This window comes from Chiloscyllium plagiosum, chromosome 17, assembly GCF_004010195.1.
Source record: "Chiloscyllium plagiosum isolate BGI_BamShark_2017 chromosome 17, ASM401019v2, whole genome shotgun sequence".
Classification (NCBI taxonomy): Eukaryota; Metazoa; Chordata; class Chondrichthyes; order Orectolobiformes; family Hemiscylliidae; genus Chiloscyllium; species Chiloscyllium plagiosum.
The window spans coordinates 57,955,986-57,976,028 of NC_057726.1; the positions used below are offsets into that span (position 1 = coordinate 57,955,986).

Genomic DNA, 20,043 nt, shown 5'->3' on the forward strand with positions numbered 1-20,043 from the left:
CAATTCTCCTGTTCCTTTGATGCTGCCTGACCTGCTGCGTTTTCCAGCAACTCATTTTTAAGCTCTGAACCAAGGAGCAGCCAACATTTTGAAATTACAGCCATCTTGGGACAAAATACTCATTAAACACAACCCATCCTGACCCAGAAAATGTTGTTTGAATTCTGCTTTTCATTTAAAGCTTGAGAAAATACTTCTTCATTTGCTTTGCTCTCCGTAAATGGTGTCTTTTCTTTAAAATAGCAACCTGTATTGTCAGGTTGTTCAATTGCAATCAAAGCTGCAATTTGGGTACACCTGGACTTGATCAGTATTTTTGTAATTCATTAATTGTTCGGTGCAGGCTTTAATTGTTGCCCCTCTTCTCATGAAGGTTCCCAACATTCTAAGAAAGACAGAGTCATAGAATCATTCAAACCCTTCGGTCCAACCAGTCCATGCCAAACATAAACCCAAACAGAACTAGTCCCACCTGTTTGCTCCTGGCTCATATCCCTTCAAACCTTTCCTATTCATGTACCCTTATCCAAATGTCTTTCAAACTTAATTGTGCACACATCCACCACTTCCTCAGGAAGTTCATTCCAAAATGAACCCCCCCCTGTGTAAAACATTTGCCCTTCAGGTCTTCTTTTACATTTCTCTCCTCTCACCTTAAAAATGTGTCCCTTGGTCTTGAAATACTCCTTCCTAGGGAAAATACAACTAATATCTATACACCTCATTATTTTGTAAACTTCTATAAGGTCGCCTCTCATCCCCTTATGCTCCAGCGAAAATGCCTTTCTATACAACTCAAACCTTCTATACCTGACAACATCCTGGTAACTCTTTCCCGAACCCTCTCCAGTTTAATAATATCCTTACTATAATTGGGCTACCAGAATTTGACACAGTATTCCAAAAGAGGCCTCACCAGCGTTCTGTACAATCTCAACATGACTTCCCAACTCCTATAGGAGAAAGTGAGGTCTGCAGATGCTGGAGATCCGAACCCTCTCCAGTTTAATAATATCCTTACTATAATTGGGCTACCAGAATTTGACACAGTATTCCAAAAGAGACCTCACCAGCGTTCTGTATAATCTCAACATGACTTCCCAACTCCTATACTCAAAGCACCGAACAATGAAGTGCGCCAAACATCTTTTTAACCACTCTATCTATATGTGACACAAACTTCATTATTTATACAATGTGCACAGTCCACTCAGATATTCCAAAAAGAGTTTTAAAATCAATGAAGTATTTGGAAAGTCAATTGTTACACACTTCAAAGGTCCAACAATGAAATAAATATAATATTTGTAATAATGAATTTGTAATTTGAAACAAACATTATATTGAAATAAACATAAGCATGAATAAAAAGCTTCTGCAGTGACATCAGTGGGCATTACCTGCCTCTGATGTACATTCAGGATTATGAAACTTCACACTGTATTCAAACATTAATCTTTTCCTGCAGGGTTAAGGTATTGTCTGCCTTGGGTGCCATACAGTACTCACAGGGAGTCTGTCTCAGTGCCTGATCAAACTAAACTAGATTAAGCCAACCTATTTACACAACAAATGGTGTCAAAATCACCATCAGACATTTCCCTAAGGGCAATGAGTAACACCATGTTCTCCTTCAGTGGCTTCATACAATAACCTCCAATCAGGTATCACACAAGTCAAACAGAGCATGGAACTCCCTTTGTCCAGTCTGTCTGTCTTGTATCCAATCCTTGCACACATTCTGGCAATTTCCAATTACCATAGCTGAATGCCTTCATTGCCATCTTCAGGAGATCACCCCAACCCCACTAACTGCGTTCACCTCCCCAACATCCCCCACAGCCCTCCCCCCAGCGCCCTACTTCTCAGTCCCATCCCAATGTCACAGTCTCTGTGGGTTCACACCAAGTTCAAACTGCATTTAAATCTTTCATTCCTTCATCTGGAGATTATTCTAAATCACATTTTGGTTCTTCCACCTATCAGTTGAAGAATATCCACGTGTACCCTCTCCCACAACACATTGTACAAGAGCTTGATGCTGGTCTAATGTGAATGCAAACTCCGAGTACCGATTGCTGTTGTTCTGGGGGGTGGGGAGGATTTGGGAGCGAGGGAAATGTCCCACCTTTCTCTTGATGTGTTCCAGTAGGTGCTCCTGACCCCGCAGGAAATACAAGTGCTGGAATTCAGTGTCATCTCGTTCCGGCTTCACCAAACCACTTTGTTCAATATTCACCACCTTCCGGAAACCATCTGGCCAAACACAAGAAGAAGAGAATTAAAATTCTACTTGAATGAAATGGCTTTGAGTCTTTAAATCATTTTGTTACTGTTATCTCAAAGGACGAGCAACTCTGCTCCACCGTCCTGTGTCAGTTTGTAATCACTTGCAATGATCAATGCAGTGGAATGACCCAAGGGGTTTTACCTTCTGATTCTGAATCGCGAACAGTTAAGAACCTCAACTTAACCGTGCCTGGACTGTACAATAGTGACGTTGTGTGAAAAATCACTGGCAAATATCTCACTCCAGAATGTAACCATTGGATCAACTTCTAAACTATTGCACATTCGTCTATCATCATTCACTTTCTTTAATTCAATGTGGGGATAAAAATGTTAGATTAGATTAGATTAGATTTCCTACAGTGCAGAAACAGGCCCTTCGGCCCAACAAATCTACACCGACCCTCCGAAGAGTAACCCACCCAGACCCACTGACCTACTCCCTACTAATGCACTTTTCACTACGGGCAATTTAGCATGGCCAATTCACCTGACCTGCACATCTTTGGACTGTGGGAGGAAACCGAAGCACCCGGGGGAAACCCACGCAGACACGGGGAGAATGTGCAAACTCCACGCAGACAGTTGCCCGAGGTTGGAATCGAACCCAGGTCCTTGGCGCTGCAAGGCAGCAGTGCTAACCACTATGAAACTTGAAAGGGTGCAGAAGAGATTTTTAAGGATCTTGCCAAGGTTGAAGAATTTGAGCTAAAGGGAGAGGCTGAAAAGGCTGGGGCTATTTTACCTGGAGCATCGGAGGTTGACGGGTGACCTTACAGAGGTTTATAAAATCATGAGGGACATGGATAGGGTAAACAGCCAACGTCTTTTTCCCCAGGGTAGAGGAGTCCAAAATTAAGGGGCATAGGCGAAAGGTAAGAAGGGAAAGATTTAAAAGGGACTTAAGGGGCAACTTTCTCATGAAGAGAATAGTGCGTGTATGGAGCCAGAGGAAGTGACGGAGGTGGGTACAATTACAACATTTAAAAGACATTTGGATGGGTATATGAATAGGAAGGGTTCAGAGGGATATGGGCCAAATGCTGGCAAATGGGACAAGATTAGGTTAGGATATCTGGTCAGCACAGAGGAGTTGGACCACAGGGTCTCTATCCTGCAGTACATCTATATCTCTACAGGTTTCAAAATTTAACTACAGCTTTACGAGTTAGGCTTTTTAAGAATTTGCCCAAATTAACTTTTTGTAAAATACTATTTGAACTGTAATTTAAATCTATCCTTAATGTGAATGGGACCTGGTTGGTGGAGTAAGGAAAGAACTGCAACAGGACAAAGCACCAAGTATAACAGGAAAGCATATAGAGAGAACATGAAGGATGATGGGACAGACCTTTCCTTGTTTGAAAACAGAAGGATAAATAAACCGAGTGATTAGATGTGGATACAGTTCAGTTTTGATTGATTGAAGGTGAAGAATTAAATACGCTGAAGGTTTTCTGACACAGGGACCATGGTTACCAATTTCAAAATGGTTTATTTTCAGCCTCACTGAAGCAAGAAAATAGCTTTGGTACGTTGGCAAACAGAACTTTCTACTCCTGACATCAATCATTTCTCGAGGAAAGAAATATTGTAATTGACTTGCGCAGTACAACTATTCCCATGCTGAAAAATCACTTGTTTAACACACACATGGGATGTGGGTATCACAGGCAAGGCTAGCATGGAACTGCTTGGCTCTCTGAACCAATGTAGAATGCAGTTAAGATTCAAATCACATGATAATGAGCTAGACTGGACTTTTTACAATCATCGACAATACTGAATTTGGTCCTGCCTTTTAATTCTAGGATTTTACTGAATTCCAATTTCACCAACGACCATGGTAGGATTCAAACCCATATAGAGTCAAAGAGATGTACAGCACTGAAACAGATCCTTCGGTCCAACCGACCAGATATCCTAATCTAATCTATTCCCATTTGCCAGCACTTGGCCCAAATCCCCCTCAACCCTTCCTATTCATATACGCATCCAGATGCCTTTTAAATGTTGCAATTGTACCAGTCTCCACCATTTGCTCAAGCAGCTCATTCCATGCACACGCCACCCTCTGTGTGAAAATGTTGCCCCTCTTATATCTTTTCCCTCTCACCTGAAACCTAGGCCGTCTAGTTATCCCAGGGAAAATACCTTGTCTGTTTATCCTATCCAGGCCTCTTCTGATTTTATGAACCTCTAACAGGTCACCCCACAGCCACCGATGCTCCAGGGAAAGCAGCCTATTCAGCCTCTCCCTATAGCTCAAATCCTCCAATCCCTGTAATCTCAAGAGCATTAGCCTAGAATGCTGGATTTCTGATCCAGTAACATTATCACTTTGTCACTACCTCCCAAACAACATTGTGGCTCTACCTACAGCACATGGACTGCAGATCAAGACGACAGCTCACCACTACCTTCTCAAGGGCCACTAGGAAACAGGCAATAAATCCTGGCCAGCCAACGATACTCATGTCCCATGAGTGAGTAAAAACAGGCCTCCTTATTGTTAAGCTACACGTACAAAAGCTTTTGGAAATTACTCCAGTTTATACCAACACAATACATATTCAGCAGCAGGTTACACATATTGCAATCACTACATTGATCATGACTGTAATTGCTATGAGGTCAGCCAGGTGGACCTTACAGAAAATGAGTTCTCTGATTGGACAAGGTTAACAGCTCCAATCAGGGAGACCTGACTGACAGATATAAACAGGAATTAGCAAATTTTGACAAGATTTGTATCTCAGGTTGAGGTTCTAGATGTAGATTAGATTAGATTCCCTACAGTGTGGAAACAGGCCCTTCGGCCCAACAGGTCCACACCGACCTGTCGAAGAGCAATCCACAATGACCCATTTCCCTCTGACTAATGCACCTAACACTACGGGCAATTTAGTATGGCCAATTCACCTGACCTGCACATCTTTGGATTGTGGGAGGAAACTGGAGCACCTGGAGGAAACCCACGCAGACAGGGGGAGAATGTGCAAACTCCACACAGACATTCGCCCAGGACTGGAATTGAACCTGGGACCCTGGTGCTGTGAGGCAGCAGTGCTAACCACTGAGTGTAGGTTTGCTTGCTCAGCTGGAAGGTTCATTTTCAGATGTTTTGTCACCATACTAGGTAACATCAGTGAGCCTCCGGATGAAGCACTGGTGGTATGACTCGCGTTCTATTTATGTGTTTAGGTTTCCTTGGGTTGGTGATATCATTTCCTGTGCTGCCATCATTTGCTGTGGTGATGTGATTTCCTGTTATTTTTCTCAGGGGGTGGTAAATGGGATCCAAGTCAATGTGTTTGTTGATGGAGTTCTGGTTGGAATGCCATGCTTCTAGAAATTCCCATGTGTGTCTCTGTTTGACTCGTCCTAGGATGGATGTGTTGTCCCAGTCAAAGTGGTGTCCTTCCTCATCTGTATGTAAGGATACTAGTGAGAGTGGGTCATGTCTTTTTGTGGCTAGTTTTCTGCCTGTTTGTCTAAGGTATTATTTGTTACAGTTCTCGCAAGGTATTTGTAAATGACATTAGTTTTGCTTCTTGTCTGTGTAGGGTATAGAACAGGCATCCTGTTCACTCTGACAACTGGTTCTGTGTCAAGGACTTCCATCATGTAAATAAAGGATGACTTGGTGATGGGATACTGGTCTCTGTGGAGTTATTTCACTGGCAATGAGAGTGACGGATGATCCTGAAGAAATTCACCCAAACAAAAGTCATCTAAGTTGGGGAAAGCACTTCTGGCATCCTGCCATTAGTTGGGAAACTTGACTTGTTTGATCCTGCCATCAAAGACTAGGCCCAATACGTGGAAAGAATGTCTTACTTTTTTCTGGGCAAATGGCTTTGGGGCAGATAAAAAGCAATGGGTAATTCTCCTGACAGCTTGTGGGCCCACAGCTCTTTCAGTTATTAGAAACCTAACTTTCCCGGAGGTAAGAGTTGATGGAATGAGTTAAGGAATATTACAACCAAGTCGTTTCTAATTCTGATACACTATTGACTACACCCGGCAATTTGAGAACTAGGGGAATCAGAATTGGGATTTTTGACTTGGTTAAGATGACTAGCAGAGGCATGTGACTTCGGTGTAACCCTTAATGAGATGCTGAGACCCTGTTTGATATGTGGAATTAATGATACAACCATGCAAAACTGCCTACCAGCTGAAGTCCAGCAGAACTTCAGACGGGCACTACAACTGGCTTTATCATTGGAGTACGTGGAGCATGTGAGTTGCAGGGTATTCTGACAGAAATGGACATCCTCACCAGTCTGACTGAGCTTGGGGAAAAGCACTTCTGTAAAGGCAATTGCACAGCCTCACTCAAGACATATCCTGACCACGGGGACTCTAGGTTAACCCATTGAAAACCCCAAAACAAAACCAAGCCCTTGGCCAAACAGTTAAAATCTTCTTCATGATTCGGGCTGACAAGCCATTGTAGTTGCTTCAAATTATGTGGTCTCAAGCCAGCAAAAGGGTCCAACTGGACCTGAATTAAGAGAACTCAAGAGGCCAGTATCCAGTTGAGTGCACACCCTGGAAAGCCCACCTACATCTGGTTTGGGACATTTACATTTTATAGCAACATCCAAATCAGAACCAAAATGTTTGGTTGGATGGCCACCCAGTTCTAAGGTGGTGGTTACTAGTGCATCTGTTTCAGAGATCGCAGAATGAGTGTTTAACAAAATTCACTCTGGACGCCAACCCTTAAGTTTGTGCGAGACTGAGTATCTATACCGAGGAACATTTACAGATTAAAGGTACATCTTCAGTTCCAGTCTCATGTGAGAAGCAGCTGTTTTGGATACCACGGATTGCTGTAAAAGGCTCGGACCCAAGCTTAATAGGGCAAAACCGGTTGAGAGAGATTAACTAGACAGGGTCAACATTTATTGACTAGGAAAAGTCTGCCTGACTGAAGTCCTAGTTAAGTACCCGGACATTTTTCAGGAAGGTCTGGGGACTATCAAAGGAGCCAAGGCCACCTTGCACATTGACCAGGAAGCAGAGTGGGAGGGAGAGTTTAAATGTTGGGCCACAGGGCGGTGTGGTTGATTGGTGCGGGTGTCCCGGAGATGTACCCTAAAGCGCTCTGCTAGGAGGCGTCCAGTCTCCCCAATGTAGAGGAGACCGCATCGGGAGCAACAGATACAATAAATGATACTGGTGGATGTGCAGGTAAAACTTTGATGGATGTGAAAGGCTCCTTTAGGGCCTTGGACGGAAGTGAGGGAGGAGGTGTGGGCGCAGGTTTACCCAAACTATCCTAGTTCCTACCTGATTATAGGATATTCCTCAGGCAACTACAGGGATAGATCCAGCAGTGTTGTTAATGGGGAGAAGACACTGCTCCAGTTTAAATCTGATGTTCACAGACCTGGGGGTGTGACATGTGTGCATGAAAGAAATAGCATCAGGAACAACAATGTGGGACAGCGGACTCCACGAAGCGAGAGAGAGAGTTTATTTCAAGGGACCAAATCTGGTATAGGAACCATGGGAATGGCCGTGCATGGGTAAGACACATGGTTGACGTAAGGACAGGTCCAGTGATATCTAAATTTTGGGTCAGTGTGTTGGTCCTGAACAAAGACATGGACCATATGAAAGCTGCAAACTCGCAAATGGAGCAAGAGGGGAGCTAACGGGCTAGTGGGCGGCACGGTGGAACAGTGGTTAGCACTGCTGCCTCACAGCGCCTGAGACCCGGGTTCAATTCCTGCCTCAGGCGACTGACTGTGTGGAGTTTGCACGTTCTCCCCGTGTCTGCGTGGGTTTCCTCCGGGTGCTCCGGTTTCCTCCCACAGTCCAAAGATGTGCAGGTCAGGTGAATTGGCCATGCTAAATTGACGTAGTGTTAGGTAAGGGGCAAATGTAGGGGTATGGGTGGGTTGCGCTTCGGCGGGTCGGTGTGGACTTGTTGGGCCGAAGGGCCTGTTTCCACACTGTAATGTAATGTAATCTAATCTAACGTGCACTACATGCTGCCTGTTATCCGAGGCACAGTTGGAGAAACCTGATCCAGGGCTAAAACATCCCAGGAAAAGCTACAGAACAAAAAAAAAAGAAGGACCAGCCCACATCCTCAGACTCAGGGTGTGGGGTGAATTAGTGATTGGAACGTCGTCAGCCAAGTGGGCCTAAGAATAGGAGTTCCCTGACTGAGGCTGTTAATCTGGTCCCATCGGGGAACCCTGGCTGATTGATATAAAGAAGAGTGTCAAACATCCTGACACAGAGCTGTCTCCGAGGGAGCTGGACTTTACACGTGTTAAATAAAGGGTTTCTTGGTGACGGGATACCAGCCAGTTACTTCAAATCAATATGTTTCTCCAGTACAGGAGTCAATGATTTTGATCTCCTGCATGTAGATTTGTCCAGCTCTAATAGGGGATGGTTTCTAGTGGACACAGGTGGCTCTGTTTCAGCAGACAAGTGTCCTTGAGATGGGTAGAGGCTGAAGGAAATCACTGTAGAAGGGAAGGGCAAGATCATGGAGGGATTTATAATGGGAATGATCATTTAAAAATTGGAGGCTTTTGAAAACTGGGAGTCAATGCACTTCAGAATGTAAAGGCATGATGTTTGATGAGATTTGATACAGAATAGCAGCAAAGAAGTGGAGGGTGAGCTGAAGCCTTCAGCATGTAGACAATGACAGGCCAACCAGGAGACCTTGGGAGATGAGTCAGGAACAGACAAAACAAAGTCTCACTGGTGAATTAACTGAGTGACTGGTGGGAGCAAAAGCTTTACTAGTTAGCTTGGACTCTCATCTTCCGGAAATACATCCTACTTCATCTCAATGCATTGTACCTTATGATTTGCCACAGCCCTGCAATCCCTACTGAGCCTAAACTAGTAAACAGAAGATCAACGCATCACTAAAGAGAAGATTTAGGGCCACGACCTCTCACTCAAAAGGGTCAGAAACACATCCTTATTTGTCCTGAACGTCAACCAAAACTCATCCATTGTACATATAATCAAAACCTATTTGTAGGAAGAATGTCATAGTTGGGTCCAACTAATTATTTGGCTCTAAATTATAAATATGGAAATGTATGCAAATTATCCCTTTATCACATAGTACTTAAGCAAACAATATTGCTTCAATGTGAAACATAAGATACATGACAGTCAAAAGACTTTCTCTTCTCATACATCTCATTAGTCCCAGATAAGAATTTGTCATTTAGAGTCAAAGTCATTGAGATGTACAGCACAGAAACAGACCCTTGATTCCAACTTGTCCATGCTGACCAATTATCCTAAAATTAATCTAGTCCCATTTGTCAGCACTTGATCCATATCCCTTTAAACCTTCCTATTCATATACCCATCCAGATGCCTTTTTAAATGCTGTAAATGTATCAGCTTCCACCACTTCCTCTGGCAGCTCATTCCGTGCATGCACCACAGGTCCCATTTTTAACTTTTTCCCTCTCACCCTAAACCTAAGCCCCCCCAGTTCTAAACTCCCACACCCCAGGGAAAAGACCCGGTCTATTTATCCTATCCATGCCCCTCATGATTGTATAAACCTTGGTAAGGTCTCTCCTCAGCCTCTGACATGCCAGGGAAAACACCCCCAGCCTATTCAGTGTCTCCCCACAGCTGAAACATTTTAACTTCCACGTAAAATTGGCCTTTTTTTTGACACATGGTTTTTGAAATTATTTCAGTATGTTTGATGACAAAGATTAAAAATTTTACACTGCAATGAAAGCTCTTTCTCAGTACCAATGCTTGCCCTCAGCAATAGCTGTCTTTATCTGACAAACAGGTTTCATACAATTGGTATTGGCAACTTAATCTCAAAGTGTCTTCGGAGTGAAGTACTGACATTATTGAGCAGATGGAATAACTGCCATGATAAAGAGTCATTCAGATCGTGGGGCATAGTTTTGATCTTAGAAGGTGAGGCCATTTTACATGAGATATGATGTCACAAGTGTACAAATAAAATTGTGATGGTGGATTGAGAGCAGTGAGAGAGCCAGCTATGTTTCAAAACAAAAACAAGCAAGAAAGAGGAGTCTGACACTCTGAATTACTGGGTGAGTCAGGATGGTAGGGATCACGTTGCTATGGAAATCAAGGGAGGTATGAATCAGAATTTGAACTTCTTCCAGTCTCAAAAGTTATTCCCACCCACAATGCGAAAGATAACAACTAGCAAGCGAAGCTGGATGAAAGTGATGTAACTACATTCTGGATGCCATTCAGGACACACAAATGGACACAAATGGCATTTCCATTTCACTAGAAGAGTGTCAACACAGACAGCATGAGACAGTGATGAAAATTGGACAGCCTGTCAGAGTGCAAACATTCAACATGTTCAACAAGAGTCAGCCATATAGCAATTTGTCTCACCTCAATTGTATGTAGTGAATATGGATAACCAGCGATATTGTCACAATCTTAAACATATATGTAGACCCTGCTCCTTCACTGCAGAGAGCTGATGAGGAAGATGTGATGCCCCCAACTGAACCAGAAAACATATCAGCCATCCATCTCTGGATCATGGTGGGCAGCACCGTGGCCGAGTGGTTGGCACTGCCGCCTCAAAGCGCCAGGGACCCAGGTTCAACTCCAGCCTTGGGCGGACTATCTGTGTGGAGTTTGCACATTCTCCCCGAGTCTGTGTGGGTTTCCTCCAGGTGCTCCGGTTTCCTTCCACAATCCAAAGATGTGCAGATTGTGAGAACTGGCCATGCTAAATTGTCCATAGTGTTCAAGGATGTGTAGGTTAGGTGCATTAGTCAGGGGTAAGTGGACAGTAATGGGGTAGGGAATGGGTCTGGGTGGGATACTGTTCGGAGGATCGGTGTGGACTTGTCGGGCCAAATGGTCTGTTTTCACACTGTAAGGGATTCTACGATTCACGTTCCACAAAAAGGACAACAGATCAACATCAACAGTTACAATGGTATTAACACTCACCAAAGGAATTACATTCCCCTGTTAAAAGAAAATTATCTCCAGAATAGTCAGATATCAGGTCAACAGCCAATAACAATGCACATGCATTCCACCAGAATATCTGCTTGATTTAAAGATGGTGTACGTATCCAGTGCAGGTGCAGAGATGAAAGAAAGTATGGCAAACAAGAGTTAAAACACTGTTTTGGTTATAAATGATATTTTTGTTATTGGCCATGTATACTGGGTAACTTGGAATCACAAATGTAAGTACATGCAACAAGTTATGTAAAAAAAGTGGGGATGTTTAGAAAAAATGCATTGTATCCTCTGATTTTCCATAGTCATGTGACCCCCGGGGTAAGTTTCGAAGGAGAAAACATCAAAAGCTTCCAATGCAACAGTGACCAGATGAAGGTGCCCAATCTGTGTTAGCAAATAATCAAAGAATTCTGGGGCCAAACAATAAGTACAAGTAGTTCTTATGGAAAAATGAATTTCTTGGACAAGACAGAGAATCAAGACATATTAGCAATTCTGCTATTCCGTTAACTAATCTCTGAAGTATCTCTCTCTCTCACATCAATCCATCTCTCTTCATAAGTCGCCTTTAATTCTCTTCAATTTCATGGTCCTCTCTGTGGACAGTGCAATGCAATCCAAAGTTGTTGTTGAGCACAGAGTCACAAGTAACAACATTCAGAGTCAGAAGTAGAAAGGAAGATCAGGCAGAAGATGGGAACGTTACTTGGGCTGGGACAGCAGCTAAGGATTGATCAGAATCAGATGTCATGATCAATAGGAAAGGAGTGAAGACGTTTGAATCAAAGAGGTTGTCCAGTAAAACTAGAAGAGGAACTGAGATCAAGCCGCATGAACCTGAAGGAATAATGAACTCGAGTTACAAAATAGCAGATGTGTGACTATGAAAGCAAAGCAGTAAAATCAGTTCCTTAAAGAGGAAATTAAGCTTGTCAGGGGTCAATGAAACCTAACTTGCCAGGTGCAAAGAGAAAGCACGACCACCAATAAACGTAAAGGCTGGGAAGAGCAGACAACTTTGAACTCTGGAAACATATGACGGTGATGATGAAAAGTAAGTAAAGCACTACAACCACGAAAGTGGTTGATCAGTTCCAGTTAAAAATAGTCTAGATTCTTGCAGCAACTCTTCACAGGATCAAAGACAACAGCCAAAACATCATCTGCTCTCTTCCACAGAAACTAGCTTCCAGCACAGCCAAAATACTGTAACACCAGTTGCATGCTTCTGAAAAGTACACACTTTCCAACTTAAAATAGTATTTTTGAGCAGATCCAGTATGGCAGTGATCTAGGATGATCATATTGCAGAGCTCCGCACTGCAGCGCGAGCAAGACAAACTTCTAACTCGCCCAACCCGGACCATTGCGATAGCCTGGGACTCTGGAAAGGTCATGGAGTCCCAGGAAACTGTGGAAAATTAGTTTACTGCGTTTTTGCAGTCCAGAGATGCCAAAGAAGGGAGGAGGAACATCCAGCCTGCAGGAGCCTCAGACTTGATTACTTACTGGGCCCTGGTGAATGAGCTCACGAAACCTCGCGAGATGTTGGGTGAGCAGATAGAGGAGAAGTTGGCTCTGATCTCTATCATGCTGCAGAAACATGAACAGCAGCTGGGAAACCTGATAAAAAGGGCAGATGAGGTTGAACACAGAGTCACAGCGGTGGAAGCTGATACCAGTTCCTCCAAGGATAGGATCCAAGCCCCAGAGACGCAAGTCCATAATTAGCGTGACCAAGTGGATGATCTTGAGAACAGGGGCAGGAGAAAAAAATAATCGGATCATCAGTCCGCCTGAGGGTAAGGAAGGTGAGCAGCTGGAGGAATTTGAGGACTGGTTGCCGAAATTCCTTAACTTGGAGGCTGGTTTAAGAAGCTTGAATATCGAGGGGGATCACCAGGTCATGGCGTGGAGGTCAGGTCTGGACCAATGTCCTCATCCTCTCGGCGCGGTTTCATCATTATAGAGATAAGGAGAAAAATCATGAAGGCTTCCAGAATCTAGGGGAAGGATCTGAAGGCCCTAATGTACGAAGGTTCTAAGATCATGTTCTTCCAGGACTTTTCAGTGGCAGTGATCCAGAAAAGAAAATCCTTTGATAGTGTCAAGAGAAGACTGAGGGAGCTCGAGATCCGTACTCTCGGAGGTATCCAGCAGTGCTTCAGATCCCCTTAGATGGATCCGTACATCTCTTTGACATGTCGAAGGCAACAGACTTTGCAGACAAATTAACCTAATCTGAACAATTTAGTATGCAGAAGGAGTAGTGTTGCTTGGGTATGTCATGTCTTTTTTTAAAAAAATACAGGAAGCCCATTTGGAGCTTTTCTTTTCCTTTTTCTAATTGATAATAATTTGGTTTAAACTATGTTTGGCAGTGTTTGAGATGTGTACTTTCAATTTCTAAGTTAAGTCACACCAGAGGATGGTTGGGGTATTTACCCCTTTTTTCTTTATTCATATTGCTATTCCATGGTACATTTACTTTATTTTCTGCTTGTGTTTGTGGTGTAGCTCAAGTTGGGATGGCTAGATGCCTACTTAAGGCAGTTTGGGATGGGTAGTTGCCCCCTTTGGGCAGGGGGTGAGTTCCCCTATTCAGCACTGTTGGTGCTTTATATGTTGGTTTGTTTTTTAGTTTTTGTTATATATAATCTTTGATAGCTTTGTAAGTTTGTTCAATGTAGTGGTTTTAGTATATGCAGTTTTTATGTTCAATGGATCATGTGACACTAAGGCTCAGCAATTTGTGGTTCGAGTTCCTCCTCTCTGGAATTTAAATATTACTGCAGAAGGTTATGGCTAATGACTTAATTAAATGGTGTACCTGGAACATCGTGGGGAATCACTCACCGATTAAGAGGAAGAAGGTACTTTTGAGTCTTAGAAAGGAGAAGATGGATATTGCTTTGTTACAAGAGACACACTTGGATGATAGGGAGCATTTGAAACAGAATGGCTTTGATTGGGTTTACTTTTCATCATTTAATACCAGAAGTAGGGGAGTGGCTATATTGGTTAGGAGGAATCTCCCATTTAAGTTACTAGAGTGTGTTAAAGACACACACAGGAGGTTTATAATTCTCAAAGCCCTGATAAATGTGGAAGAATGTGGTGTTTTAAATGTTTGTTTCCCTCCAGCTCCTCCTTTCAAATTTCTGGTAGATGCGTTTTCTAAACTTATCAGTCTTGGGTCCCGGCATATCATTATCGGGGAAGATTTTAACTGTCTCATGGATCCCACAATAGAAAGGTTGCCCAAAGGCCCCCCAATACCCTCTGTACAAACTTAACAATTAGTGGATCGGTGTGTGGTGTTAAGATTGGTGGACGTCTGGAGACATCTCCACCCTACAGGCAGGGATTTTTTTTTCCAATCCGCACAAATGTCACACCAGGATTGATGTTTTATTTTCTGACCCCTGTAGCACTCCTGGACTTGGTGACATCGTGTACGATTGGTAATATTACCATATCCAATCATGCTCCAGTATACCTGTTGGTTAAGGTTACGGATGTTACAGTGGGTTCGAGGTACTGCTGAATGGATCCCTTTATCCTCAAGGATAATAAGTTTGTGGAGTATTTCTCCAGGAATTTCAGGCATTCTGAGAAATTAACTCAGGCTCAGTTAGTAGCCCATCCATCCTTTGGGAAGCTGCCAAAGCCTATGCCAGGGGGTTAGTTATTTCCTACTCTGCCAGTAGGAAGTGGCAGAAGGGTGAGCAGCAACGGCTCCTCGAAGCACAGTTGAAGGCAGCCGAGAAGGCTTACTTTGACAGGCCCTCATTGGTCAAGCTACAGAGGATTACGGCGCTGCGGTCTGCAATGAATTCCACGATCACGCAGACAGCAAAGAAGGAGCTTACTTTTGCAAAGCAATGGCTATATGAGCATGGTGGCAGGCCAGACAAATACGTAGCATATCTCACCAGGAAAAGGAGTGCCCCTCAAGCCATTACGTCGATTGGGGAAGGGTCTGGGAACCTAACATGCGACTCCAAAAAGATTTAAGTGGCACTCCAGAGATTTTACTTTAAGTTATACTAATCTGAGGGTTGTGAGGAGGGGTGGGCCAAAATGGATTTTTTTTTTTTAAGGATCTGGTGCTCGTGAGTGTGACCCCTGAACAACAGTCCTTTCTCAATGCCCCGTTATCAGAGCAAGAGGTGCAGGAGGCTGTGAAGCAGCTTCAGATTGGAAAGGTGCCTGGTCCTGATGGACTTCCCAGTGAATTCTATAAGGAATTTATAAACATGCTGCCGGGCCCAATGCTCAATATGTTTAATAACTCATACAGCCATGATTGACTCCCACCATCTCTGAGAGAGGCCAATATTTCACTTATTCTTAAAAAAAAAGGGAAGGTCCTGGAGGACTTTGCTTTGTAAAGGCCCATTTCACTCTTAAATGTGGACTTTAAAATCCTCTCTAAGCCTCTTGCGATAAGGCTGGAGACTGTGTTATCTTCTATTGTTAAAGAGGACGAGGCTGGCTTCATAAAGGGCTGCAGATCCTCCAATAATGTTAGGAGGCTGCTGAATGTAATTCAAACATGTCAACACAGTCAATATAGAGATTAGCGACTTCTCTAGAGGCAGAGAAGGCACTTGACCGAGTTGAGTGGACGCACCTTTTCTATACTCTGGAGCGGTTTGGCTTGGGTGAAGTCTTTGTAAGATGGGTAAAGGTTCTCTACAGTGAACCTCTCACTGCAGGCATCACCAATGGAGTACGATCAAGCAATTTTAACAATTTTAGAGGCAGCCAGCAGGGCTGTCCCTTTTCATCACTGCTTTTTACGTTGGTGATTAAACCATTGGCAGAGACTATTCTTGGGGATCCCAATATACCAACTCCAGAAGTGGGGTCAAAATTACATAAGATTTCATTGTACACGGACAATGTCCTAATTTTCTTTTGTCAAATCCAGCAGTTTCAGTGCTTCGCATTTGGCGTCTTTTCGGGGTTCAAGATTAATCTTGCAAAATCAGAGGCTATGCCTATGCGTGGTCTTATGAAGGTGCTAGGTCTTGAGGGCGAAGATTGATTCCCATTTAAGTGGTCACAGGGAGGTTTTGTATATTTGGGAATATTCATTACTCCAGTTCTGGATCGGACTTCAAAGCCAATTTTGTCCAATTATTTGACAAAATCAAACAAAACCTTCAAAGACGGGAAGCACTTCCAGTCTCATGGCTGGGTTTGATAGCACTTAAGATGAATATCCTCCCCCGTTTGTTATACCCTATACGGATGCTCCCCTTGATTTTCATAAGCAAACATTCAGGAGGCTGCATGGCTGGTTTAGCTCTTTTAGCAGCCCCTCATTAAGTTAGCTGAACTGCAACTGCCTCACAGATTGGGGGGGGGAGTGGACCTTCTGGACATTAAAAGCTACCTAAGCTCGCTTTTATCCTATGTGAATGATTGGGCCTGTGGGGACCCTCTTTCAATATGATTAGATATCGAAGCCTCCCAGGCAAAGTGGCCCAATCCTATCTTGCTGTTTCTGGACAACGTGAGGACAGTTAGGGAATACTGCCATAACCCAATAGTTATCTATACTGTTAAAGCATGGAGGGCAATTCGACAGAGGGAATAATACTGACAAAATATCTTCTCTCACACCTATAGTGGATATGCCAGGTTTTTAGCCGGGGATGTTAGATTCGGGATTCAAACATTGGGTATCTAGGGGTGTGTCTTGTTTGGGTGAATTTATTTGAGGGAGACACAATTTTATCCTTCGAGCAGTTAGCACTGAAATATGAGCTATCTAACAGGGATTTCATTCAAGTTAGGGATTTTATTAAAAAAAACACTTGATTGATCCCGACAAATCCAACATAGAGGGGAGGGTTCTCAGTGCTAAGAGTACACTTTCTGTCAGTACTTTATATCATCAGTTGGGAGGGTGCCCCCTTAGATGAGTTTGATCAACTCTGCAGGGTGTGGGAGAGAGAGCTGGCTGTTGAAGTTTCTTCAGAGGCATGGGAAGATATTTGGGAAAACGCAAGAAAGATATCAATTTGCAATAGGACACATGCTTTACAGTTGAAGATTCTCCACAGGGTCCACTTGGCTCCGGACCGTTTGTCAAAGTTAAAACGAGAGGTATCTTCAGCATGTTCCAAGTGCAAGGTCTATACGGGCACTCTTACCCATTGTCTCTGGTCTTGTGGTAGGCTTCAAACATACTAGAGTGCTGTGGCAGGTGAAATGGAGAGGATTTTGGGTGTAAAGGTGGAGAAGGACCCGATCTCTCTTCTTCTGGGCCTGACCAATGTGCTTCCTGCAGATGCGCATAAGAAAAACATTTTTCAATATCCTCACTTTCTGCGCAAGAAAAGAATATCTTGCTAGGTTGGGTATCAGAAAACCCCCCAGGCCTGTCGAGTTGGCGGAAGATTGCTATGGAGCATATCTCCTTGGATTTGCTCACAAGTATGGTACACCACAAAGCTGAGAATTTCTATAAGACTTGGCAGCCCTCTTTGGAATGCCTGCATACAGGTTTATCTGCCACACTAACAAGGGCTTTTATATAACCATAACGACTGAGGTTTCAGAGTCTAATATCCAGGGAGGAGTAACTGTGAACGTATGAGTGTCTTGTTGGGCTGAGTTGAGTTATTACTACCTATTAGTTTATTGTTGGTTATTATTTTAGCTAAATAGTTAGTTGGGTTTTTTATTATATATTTTTCTATATATATTTATACATGAGGGTAGGTTTGGATTTATTTTTACTTTTGTGTTCTTTGTATGGTTTTGTATTTGTTGTAATATTAAAAAAAATCTATTTTCAATACAAATATATTTTAAAAAAATGATATTTCAAGAGCTCTCCATGAACCTCCACTGTATATCACAGGGCCAGCCCTGACTGCGCATTATGATATGGTTGTGTTTTAAAAAAGACTATTTTTGAAGTCATCAATGATAGCTTATCATCTATGACAGATCAGATCCCATGGTATGGCATTGGAAATGGCCTCAATACAATGAACACTTTCAGCAAACTCCAAGATTTATTCAGTTAAGTAATGCATCTTAAATCTAATTTGTTTTGCAGACAACACATCCTGAAGCACTGGTAACTGTATTATGCATGGTTCAAATATGGATTATCATCTCTAAATTCCAGCAGCTTTGGCCAGAAGTTTCCTCAGAACTGCCCCCACTCTGCTCCTGTAACTTTGTCAGTATTACAGCAGAAATCTATTGCAATACACAATTGGGAATTCCATCTCCCATTCAACCAAGTTTCGGCAGCAGAATGAGAGATACACAGAGGGAATTACTGATTCGTGTGACATTTTAAAACAGGGAAGAGAGGTGATGGAAGAAACAACAACAATTTATCTTTATATAGCATCTTCAATGTTGTAACAACATTTGAAAAGGAGCCATCTATGAAGATATTAAGACAGATGAGACAGAGGGGTGGAGATATTTAGGGAGGGAATTCTAGACTTTAGGGCCTAGGAACGAGAAGGGGAGTAATAGGATTTTGGTACATAGTGAGGTACACCAAATTAGGATTCTTGTTGCAAGTGGATTGGACTTAATGACCTGATTGTGTTGTAACTTCTATGCAATTCTCCAAATCCAGAACCACCCTATTTATGTAAAACCTGGTCACAGGCATATAAACAGAAGGAGTAGAAGTGAAAGAGCAGAACCTGCAACAGAAGTTGAAGACAAAAATTCTGTTTTTTTCTGAAATTACGCAGTGTGTTCAGGTGAATTTAGTGAGGCAGGGTTTCCAACGCCACCTATGGTTTACAGGTTTGGGGGGGTGGGGTCGCAGAATTGGTACTGCAGGTTTAATCCTATTGAGAGTGACTCACCATTAAGGGTGTCTGAATTTAAACTTCTTCTATTTATTCAAGGATGTTGTCCTGAATTTTACAAATCAGACTTTACAGTCCTTACAACAATGAGCTGTGGTAATAGGAGACTCCATAGTGAGAGGAACTGACCGGGGTTTTTGTGGCAGCAGACGGGACTTAAGGATGGTGTGGTGCCTTCCTGGTGCCAGGGTTAAAGACATCACAGAGTGCAGGAAATCCTCAAGGACGAGGTGAAGAGCCAGAGGTGGCACAAATGATTTCGGGAAGAAGAGGAGGAACATACTAAAGCAGGACTTCAGAGAACTAGGAAGAAGGCTGAAAAGCAGGACGTCTAAGGTGGTTATCTCCGGTTTGCTTCCAGTTCCTCGGGCTGGTGAGGCCAGAAACAGGGAGATAATGGACTTGAACGTGTGGCTGGGGAACTGGTGCAGGAAGCAAGCATTTAAATTCTTGGATCACTGGGGTATGTTTTGTGGCAAGCATAAATTCTACAAGAGAGACGGTTTGCATCTGAATAGGTTAGGGACCAGCATTCTGGCAGGCAGGTTTGCTAATGCAATACAGCTACGTTTAAACTAAGTAGCGGGGGAGAGGGGACAAACTGGATGTTTAAGAAGGAAATTGAAGGGAAAGTTAGAACAAGGGAAGTCAAGAAAGACAACTGTATCAATGAAGCAGAAACTCAACGGGATCATGCTGTAAGGTTGAGTAAAATAGGAGTTGATGGGAAGGGTGAGAACAGTAACAAATTAAAAATACTATACATGAATGCACGAAGCATTAGAAATAAGATGGATGAGCTTGAGGCTCTTTTGGAAATTGGCAGATACGATATTGTGGGGATAACTGAGACGTGGCTTCAAGTGGACAGGGCCTGGGAAATGAATATTCAAGG

General features: G+C 43.1%; 1 protein-coding gene across 1 annotated transcript in view; it reads right to left on the reverse strand.

Moving 5' to 3' along the window:
* hsf4 (heat shock transcription factor 4) overlaps positions 1–20,043 on the reverse strand; it is a 64,103-nt gene that overhangs the window by 26,364 nt on the left and 17,696 nt on the right. Inside the window, exon 3 of the mRNA XM_043707536.1 lies at positions 2,129–2,256. Within this exon, the coding sequence (XP_043563471.1) occupies positions 2,129–2,256 (128 nt within the window). The remainder of the gene's footprint in view (positions 1–2,128; positions 2,257–20,043) is intronic.